This window comes from Atractosteus spatula, chromosome 6 (genome assembly GCF_055471065.1).
Source record: "Atractosteus spatula isolate fAtrSpa1 chromosome 6, fAtrSpa1.hap1, whole genome shotgun sequence".
NCBI classification, from domain to species: domain Eukaryota; kingdom Metazoa; phylum Chordata; class Actinopteri; order Semionotiformes; family Lepisosteidae; genus Atractosteus; species Atractosteus spatula.
The window spans coordinates 46,833,871-46,843,403 of NC_142711.1; the positions used below are offsets into that span (position 1 = coordinate 46,833,871).

Sequence of the window (9,533 nt, forward strand, 5' to 3'; positions counted from 1 at the left end):
TGAAAACTAGTATTTGTGCACTATTTTGGCTAGTTAATTTTACTACCAACAATAACGATGGCATGGAGTGGTATACCTATTGTTGAGGAAAAATATAGAGAAAATAATCTTTTTTTTTTTTACTTTAAGTCTACAACCATTAATTTAACAAGCCTTTGCAAGTCATGTCTTTATATATTTCATACTGTAAATAATCGGATAAAAGGCACTGCTTCAGGAATTAACTCGTGATATACTGTAAAATACATACCTAAATACACGGTTTATATCACTCATATATGACTGATAAATTACATAAGCAATAAAATGGTCGAACGATTAAAAAATAATAATAATAATAATGAATCTTAAAAGCATAAAGAAGGTTTCACATCTTGAGGCAGATCTGGAAAACGGATTCACGCCCCCTTCACCTTTGGTAGTTTAGAAATAAGAGAAGTGTATTATTTATGAACGCTAAGACTTTCTGTCTAACTGTAAATGCAGCGGTGCTTCATCACATTTTCCTGTTAGGTTTCCCCTAAAATCAGCTACAATGTAACCTTCATAACACATATACAGCGAGGAAAAGGGATACTTGGTAATTTCCATATTAGGTCAATCCGAAACGTGTTTCTTCAAGGTTAGCATTAGTGTTCTGGATAGGCAACTAACGCTTTTTTTCAGGGAGGCTGTACTTCGGGGACATGAATGCATATTAAGAGGTAACACGCTGCGTTTGATTAATGAAAAGCAAAAAAAAAAAACATCCAGAGCTCACGTTGCATCTAAAACAGGCCAGGCTTGCGCTGGTCCCCTTGAAACAATTCTTATGGTTCGTTTAATTTATGGAGTTGCTTGGTCATGAAAAAAAAAGCATCATCCTTTACCTATACCTATCCTTTGAATCCAAACCTAGGTGCCTGCTTTCTTTTCATCTCCGTTTCTAACAAACACACCAGCGAGCTAAAAATAGATGACTGTTGCAGCTTCCCCTGCCAAATCAGTAGGAAGCGACACAGTGCCATATTCGCAGATATGTCATTAATTATGGAACTATTTGTCTGATTCCAGCATAGACACATTTTTCGTTATATTTACAGGCTTGTGAGGAAGATCTTGCCTGTCAACTTGAATCATTGAAAGACTATGTAAACCTTAGGATCTTCATATTGTAGGTGCATCACAGACTAATAATAATAATAATAATTGTTTAATGAATAATAATAATTTAATATTTAAACATATACTGTACAGTACCCACGCAAAGGTTATCCACATTCATTACATCCAGGGCTACCTTATTTAAACCTTTAGTATAAACATTTAGCATTACGTTCTGCAGGTTTATTTTATAATTGAATATGAATTAAAGTATTCTCATTGAAATGAATAGCCAAAAGAACACCACACACCTTCTTTTCAAACAATAACTGGTTTATTTAATATATATCTTTATACTTTGTAGCTTTTTTGAGTTTTAGTAGGCCTTATATAATGTTATGTTTTGTTATATATTTTATTTTAGTCATCCCCTTTTCTCAAAATGGTTTTCATATACATAGTCCTTTGTATATTCTATACTTTTTAATTTTTATATTATATGCAACATATCCAAAAACAAACGAACGAACAAACCATACATGTCGTTTAAAAGGCAGTGAAACGTGGTCTATGCCTTGGCAACATCAAATAAAGCTAACATATTAACTTTATCCAACTGATTTATTTCGCATCCAACGTGATCTCGTGTTACAATACTTTGTTGTATGTAAAAACATTCTATTTTAATGACTGAAACACACAGTGAGTCTGATTGGCAGCTAGTTCATTTTCATTTATTAATGTACTATAATGAAGTCACGGCCTATCTTCATTTTTTTCTTCATCCGGATTCCTGTTTCCCCTCGAGCACCTTATTAACCTGCTTTCAGACCCACCTTTAATTAAATGGCTAACGCCGTTCCTGAGTTTTTTTTTTTCTCTGAAGGTGGCTGAGTCTGTTGAGCTTTGAAGTGAAGCGAGAATAGAAGTGAGGTCTCCCGCCTTGCTTGCACTCGACTCGGTAACAAATTTGGCAAATAAAAATGGGGGAAATCACGAAGAGGTGGTTGACATTTCCAGCAAGCCCAAAAGACTGCAGGTTTTTGCGTCACAAGAAAAACACGTCTTTTGTTGTATTTTGTTTTCTTCTTCATATAAATCCAATGCTGCGTAGAATTCGATCATTATATTGGCTGTCGTTATTTTTGCAGTGGTTTTGTGTTTTTCTTCTGTTGTTGTATCGTTTCTTCTAAAAAGCAAACCATGTCACTAAAGCGGAGAGTGATATAAGAAAAACAGTGAAGCCAAAATGAATAGTGGATGTCGGTGCTCCATTGCCTCCACCGCACAGTTCAAACAAGCTGCCTCTGAACTCCAGGTTTTTAGACTGCTTTTTGAGTTTTTCCCAGAGATCCGTCGCTCCTTCTTGGCAATCTGCGAGCGCTGTGGTAGCGCACGAATGAAAGTCATCCCAGTACCTGCAAACCGAATAAAAATATTTCAAAAAAGGTCTGTAAGCGAAAGGTAGTCACCCTTACCCGCATTGTCTTCAAGGCGTTAATAATTCATCAATCCCACTTCTATTGCACTGCATTCATGCTGCATAACGTAATCAAACAGACTTATTAATAATGTATTCTTCTATTAAAATCGAATTCAGCGCTTCTTGTGCACTTTCGTCACTTCTGTGGTTTGTATGAAAGCGTTTTATTTTTTTTAAAAGGTCTGCAATAAAAATACAACAACGTGAATAAAATGACAGCCTAGACAGTTCGTTAAAATGTTTCATGTACTTAATAACAGATGTAACATTACAGTCAAACGAATTGAAATCGTAATAATCGTACGTTTCCTTTAATTAATCTAATCTTTCCATATGTTACTTTTGTCCTAGACACGGTGAGTATCTCATATAAGAAACATGGCTTTCACGTGCAAATGACGAAATCATGCTGGAATGTAGTTCTATGAAGAATTAAACGATGTATTTTAGTTTCAACTATCTGGTTCTATAAATATACCCTTAAGAATAACGGCAGGAATAGAAGCAGGGGAAGTCGCACCAAAGATGAGTTACCTGACACGTGTTTAGCCACTTTCTACGATATCATCATTATAAACAGCCTGTCTTTCGGTATAATTAAGATTACCGTGTCTTGCATACCACTCGTTCCCGAGTTAATTCTGTGAGTTTCATTTTTTTTTTATTTCCGTTTATTTTGACCGTGGCGTACATTTGCATCCTGATTCTCGAGTCGATCCACGGAGGAGCCTTACTGTTGTCAAGTTGAAATTTACGGGCACTTATAAGTGGCTGCAGCCTCCACTGTTTGATACGGCTGTAATAAGTAATGAGATAGCGAGATGCCAGGTCGGCCGAATGTGCCTTTATTGCAATATTTCTGGTGTAATTGCAGCTCCCCACGGGAAATTAAAACGTCCTCCATCTCTTATCCTCTATTGCACGACGGCAGAGCAAACTCAAGACTGCGGAAGGGAGACGCCTGCACCTGACGGGCATTTTAACCCTTTGCTGAGAAAATCAAACACAACCAACATGTAATCTACAGTATACAGTTGTACTCGATGAACTGGTGGAGAGGAGTTTTGAGTCTTAGTAAAAGTGACTAATTAATTAACGCTTAAGGAGAGTATAAAGATTTCTATTCGAAATGTCTACAAAGCAAGGAATTTGGTTTCAAGAAATGTGGATTCAAGACTATTCCAGGAATCGAACAGATTCAAGTAAGGCTACGTCAAAAAGTAAGGAGAACACAAGGAATATATATATATATCTTTTCGCCATTCTCCGAGAAATATATAAAATGGGTAAAATGTGACTTCATATACAATACACTTGCACATAAATAATTGAGCTTTAAATTCTGAAAACGATTATTTATCTGAAGAAATATGATGTCTGTCTTACTACTGTAAATGTAATACCAATGTCAAACGTCCTATTACCATGGTCTATTAGATGTCCATACGCTTCTATTTTTGCAGTCCATATACATTTTCTATATAATACATTTACAAACTGCTTGTTCAAATATTCATAACAACAAATAGAAATAGCAACACGTATCCCTTAAATATGATGGGTGTTTAATGGTGCACTGCTCGATCCATAGGGAAGGAAAATTATAAGCGACTCTGGCGCAAGTTGCAGCTGCTCCTATGTGTGACACATGTCGGCACTGCGTTCGGAAACTCGCCATGAAACAATCGACTTTATTGATGTCGACCCTTCAACCCCTGGACGTATAATGGTCTATTTTATGACAATTAATGGATGAAACGTGAATTATAGAATGGCGTATTAACACACTGCTAGATCCTTCAAAGTGACGTGGAGGTCTCCCACCATCTGTCTCTTCGCACACAAAGTGGCTCGTGCTGCGCCCGCACGCCTTATTTTCGTCGACTACACATCGCGCGAGCTTTGCAGGGTTTTGGTAAAATCTCAACTTACGAGCAGATGGTCTTAAGATTTTCTTTCTCGTCCAGGTCCTGTGGGTAGTGCACCATGCTTTCACCCAGTCTGAGCAAGCAGTCTGAGAAGCCTTTAAATACTGTATCACATTTCCCAGCCGCTTTCACTGCTTGTAGGAGATACACTGGAAATAGTGGAAAACAAAACTATAATTTTGTGCAGTCAAATTGTAACAATTATCATCAATAACATAACTACTAGTACCACACTCTTTACTCCTCCTCCTCTTATTATTATTATTGCTAATTTTGTTGTCTACTGCAGAACAACAACATAAAACAACATAAGCAGTTTCACACCAGACCGGGAAGACATTTAGTTTATAAAAGAAACGGTGTACAATTTTATTTTTTTTGTGTTTTATGCGTATAAATGTTAAAACTCTGCCATTATTAAGTACTTTGCATTGTCAACATAATAATAATAATAATTACAATTTTGATAAAATCATAAAATCTTAATACTAGCCATTAAACGTTCATTTTATTATATCTATATTTTATAAAAACCTGAAACAAAAGGTATAAACTGGACGGAAATATTCAAAAACATTGATTAATGCGTTGGTGGGGGCATTAGCACATGTCCTCCTGGCATTCCAATAAATCTTCATCTTATATCAAGCATAAATAAAAATGCTAAAATTACAAATTAATAATGGAAGTGCTAACTATTACGGGCAATATTGTCATGAATATTGTCATGAAGTAAACATTCGTATTTTCTTTGTTTTTGTGTTTGTATTTTCTTTCATATTATTGTCAGTTGCGAGTCGCGATCAAGCCTACCATCCTTTGGAAATATTGTAAATACTCGTTCCTTGGTGGCTTTCTTCTATTTTTGGTCTTGAAAGAAAAAATACATACCATACAGATAAACCTTTGTCTATTTACCATTGTTAGACGTAGAGTATGGTTACATACTATTCGCGAGTACATAGCTGAGCACATACAGTGACTGGTGTGAGGGGTGGGCAGGCGGGTGATAGCTGAGCTACGTAATTGTTTTAGGATTGTAGGGACACCTGAAACATTTTCTGAGATTATAACATTACACTCATGTATGCGTCAAGTGGGGTGGAAGGGGTTTCACTGATTTGAAGGGGTCTCCTTCCCGTACACCAAACAGGGCGTTGGAAAATGCCAACCGGATCGTGATAAATAACAGGGGTTTCAAAAATAATGACTGACTTGTCTCTTTAAACCTACTCGAACTAATTTTTCATGTCTTGACGCTGATCGGCAGCATGTGTTTTCCTTCCTTTCGCTCACGGTTCGTTGAGCAGGGATTCAGTCAATTGATCCGATTGCAACAATTCGATGAGCATTCTGGGTGAGTGGCTGAAGTTCGCCAGCGGAACCGTGTACATGTTATCTATCCTCATCAATCCAGATGTGAGCGGACGTGAGTTAGGTACTCCTGTTCGGAATGACAAATCAATGCAATTTGCGGAGTTCAAGAGGGAAAAGAAAAGCGCCCGAAATCCTCAGATGTTTTATTCACAGACTGGGCAAAAGATACAGTTTCCCCCCAAAAAAACTACGAGGTATTATAAACACCTCTGCGTTTTCGTTCTTATCCTCCACAACTACCCTATTTTATATATACTAATCTTTGCATTCGTATTCTTCTATTAACATTTGTTGGTGATGTAGTAAAGCAGGGAATTCTACATTTTAACACCAGTGTGATTGTCACTTCAATTCAGAATTTGCCGCGGTACTGCAGAAGGAAAATAATTTTGGGAATGCGTTTTTTGTAAATACTACTACTCATGGTCTCCGTTATTTGATATTTTATACCAGGAAGTTTTAACCATACTTCTCCATTGTAATGTCAATCATGAAGGCACAAGTTTTGAGCTGCAGTACAGCAGGAATCTTCTTGTTGCCTTTTACAGTATATTCAGCGGTGGTTAGGAAAATTAGACGCGTCTAGGGTACGTGTAACATATGTAGGATACAGATTCTCAGAAGTGGAGAAACATTAATGCAAACACGAAAATTGAAATTTTGAAATCTAAAAAAAAATCGTAAAATAGAGTGAATAATCAAGGTGAACAATTCCAACGATCTACTGACGCTTATAGTGAAAATAGTTTATACATGAAAAAGTTATTACAATATATACATGACTTTAGCTGCTGTCGCAATTTGAAGCAGTAAATTACTCTGAAAAGAAGCTTCGAGGTTATATATAGACATATATTCCACAGATGAAACCCACATTTTCAAGACACAAAAAATATATTTCAAAAGTCGAGGCTGAATGTATCCCAAAAGAAAATTTGGAGATCTCTAGATCATAACCGCTCATTTGCTCTTACACGACAGCATCAGTGGGAGGCGTTATAAGAAAATAAGGTTATACTATCTGATAAATGCAGTCTTTTCTTTTAAGAGCTTAGACTACAGTCTACATTCCAAATACAGTATACCAGGATCGCAGATTAGAAGCGTATTAAAAATATTTGCGAAATGTGTACAAAGACATAGGGTAAAATGAATTCTGTGCACTGACAGTCGCCGTAACAGTAACGCACGCAATAAAGAGAAAACGAAACGTTACCCGTTCATCCATTTTCATTATTATTTCATATATCTTCATTTTACCCAAGTCGGTTACCATCTGAATATTTCAAATAATCGCCGGAACATAAAGTTCACACATAAACACACGTTTTCCTAAAAATACATAATATGGTTGTCCATCTTGATAAGAAAATATTAGTTGATGTAGTAAGTTATCTTCATTATAAATAATACATCACTGTATTAAATAAGATTTTTTTTTTAAAGGGAACCATTACTTTACAATAGCGGAAATAGAAGTTCACAAGAGTATTGTAATTTTGGAGTTTACCAAATGACCAATTACCAAATATATGCTTTAAACAGTGTTTTGAGAAAAAAGTGTTATTTCTTAAATGTAGTATTGCATTATTTTTATGTCCCATCATGGTATTTCACAGCCACTAAATTAAAAGTTAATTTGGAAACAATTTCTTAAAACATTGGTCTGTCGTTTCATTTTATCGGAGGCATAAATATTGAAAGGAGGTACAGTATCAAAACACTAATAATAGCGTATTGGATATAAATGTTCTAGCCCGCATTGGCATCGTATTCGTTATCCTAGTAGTTTCTACATTGGTCATCCATATTAACTTCTATAGCTGAGATAATAATAAAAAGAAGACGAGAAATTAGCAGTAGACGCAGTAGTAGGTAAACGGTATGACTATCAAACTGAAGCAGTTAACTTCATAAACACTCAGAGTGATGGCCACCTTTATTTCGAATGCCTTAAAATTCCTTAAAATAATTAGCTAAACCAATTTGCGCGCATTTACCAGAGCATTTAAACTGTGAAGAAATTACTAACAACCGGTCCTATTTACTGCCTCACAGCCTACTATACGAATCTATGCAAAACACATTTACTGCAAAAGGATTCTTCATCATTACTGTGCTGGTCTCCCTTGAATTATTAATATTTGCTTCCCCTTCTGCTGCCTGCTCGTAAAGACACGAATGCAGCTGATTTATTTCCAGCTGTAACATTATGCAACAACTGAGAAGAATTGGTTGCATTTTGGAGCGGGCGTCTCAATGCACAACCGATCTTTTAATTTTAGGTTAGGTATAGATTGTCATGTACTAAAATAGATTTCAGGCAGCTTTTGTAAACAAATGTGTCGCACATACATTGGAATACTTTCAGAAAGTGATGCCATAACGAATAAAACACATACAATTGACAAATAAAATACCTTCTTCTCCGTGGGAGCCCGTCAAATTAAAATCCTAACGAAACGCAAGGAAGATCTCCAAGGTCTTTCTGAGCAAAATGTTAGAAAATAATGCTCGAGAAAGAAAGAAATGGTTACATTGCTATTTATCCGAATGTCATCCACGTCTCGCATATTAGATAGACATACATACGTGCATTTTAAACCAAGCACTTTACTTTTTTCACAGTCTCCAACTGTGATTTACAGATTCATTTATTTAAATTAAAATAAGGAAAATCTGAAAGAAAAAAAGCAGCAGGCATTCCTTTTACTGGTAACGTTTAATCATGCACACTCACCTAACTGTACAGCCAGAATAAGTGCAATATATCTGCCGTTCAAAGTAAATCCCATCCTATATTTAGTAAAACCATTGGAGTTTGCAGATCTTAAATAGTTTGAAAGAAAAACTTGAGACAATTCTGCACGCCAGGCATTGCCATCAACTTCCAGCGGTAGAATTTTTGCACAGACAGGCGAAGTGGAGTAAAATGGTGCACACCATTTGGTGAGGGCGGTAATGCTCTTCCTCACGCCCACATCGCTTCAGTGACGTAGAAATGACACTGACAAACCCTTTCCTTCATTTCTGTACTCGCCAGATTAAGAAGAGTCTTCTTCTACATTCATCAGGAGCCACGGCTATCAAAATCTCGACCGTTAATGTGGCTGCAGAGATCCCGCCCGCTTTGAAACGCACTGGACCCCAGTGCTTCAGAACATTGACCCCTTTAAGTAGCGACCGCTGAGCGAGGTGTTAAGTCATTTAAACAATTTGGTATCTGGCTTCCCAAGGTCACATTATCAAAGGATAAGCACAATGCAGTTTCTTTATTTGAGTACGCAAATGCATTATAAAAAGCTTTACAAAGATGCAAGTTCATACATTTTGAAAACAAGATTATTTCATCGAGATCTGGATAAAGCATACTAATGAATCATGAGAAGTCAATACACACAGATGTACTGTATGTGAGACGGGACGGTCTACGTACACAAATTATGCATCAAATTGATGGCTTAGCAGCGAAACGGGTGGGCAGGGGCAGCTGAATTGGTGTGGACCAGACAGGTCGACAATCGGGAACTGTGTGGGGATTTCCAAAAGAGGTGTACGACTTTTCTCCGATTACTGTATGATGACCGAGCCCAATGTCGAATGATGGTGTAATTGGAAGCCTAAAACAGAAATTTCATTCCCGTGTTAAAACAAAGGGGGTC

At 36.6% G+C, this 9,533-nt stretch overlaps 1 protein-coding gene across 1 annotated transcript; it reads right to left on the reverse strand.

The window, feature by feature from the left end:
- Window positions 1-1,398: 1,398 nt before the first annotated feature.
- On the reverse strand, window positions 1,399-8,757 carry LOC148832963 (neuritin-like). Its single transcript, XM_088918858.1, has 3 exons — window positions 8,612-8,757; window positions 4,499-4,643; window positions 1,399-2,501 (listed from the first exon to the last, which is right to left on the reverse strand). Exons 1-3 carry the CDS (start codon window positions 8,664-8,666, stop codon window positions 2,273-2,275), a joined length of 429 nt encoding a protein of 142 aa, XP_088774984.1. The 5' UTR covers window positions 8,667-8,757; the 3' UTR covers window positions 1,399-2,272.
- Window positions 8,758-9,533: the final 776 nt, after the last annotated feature.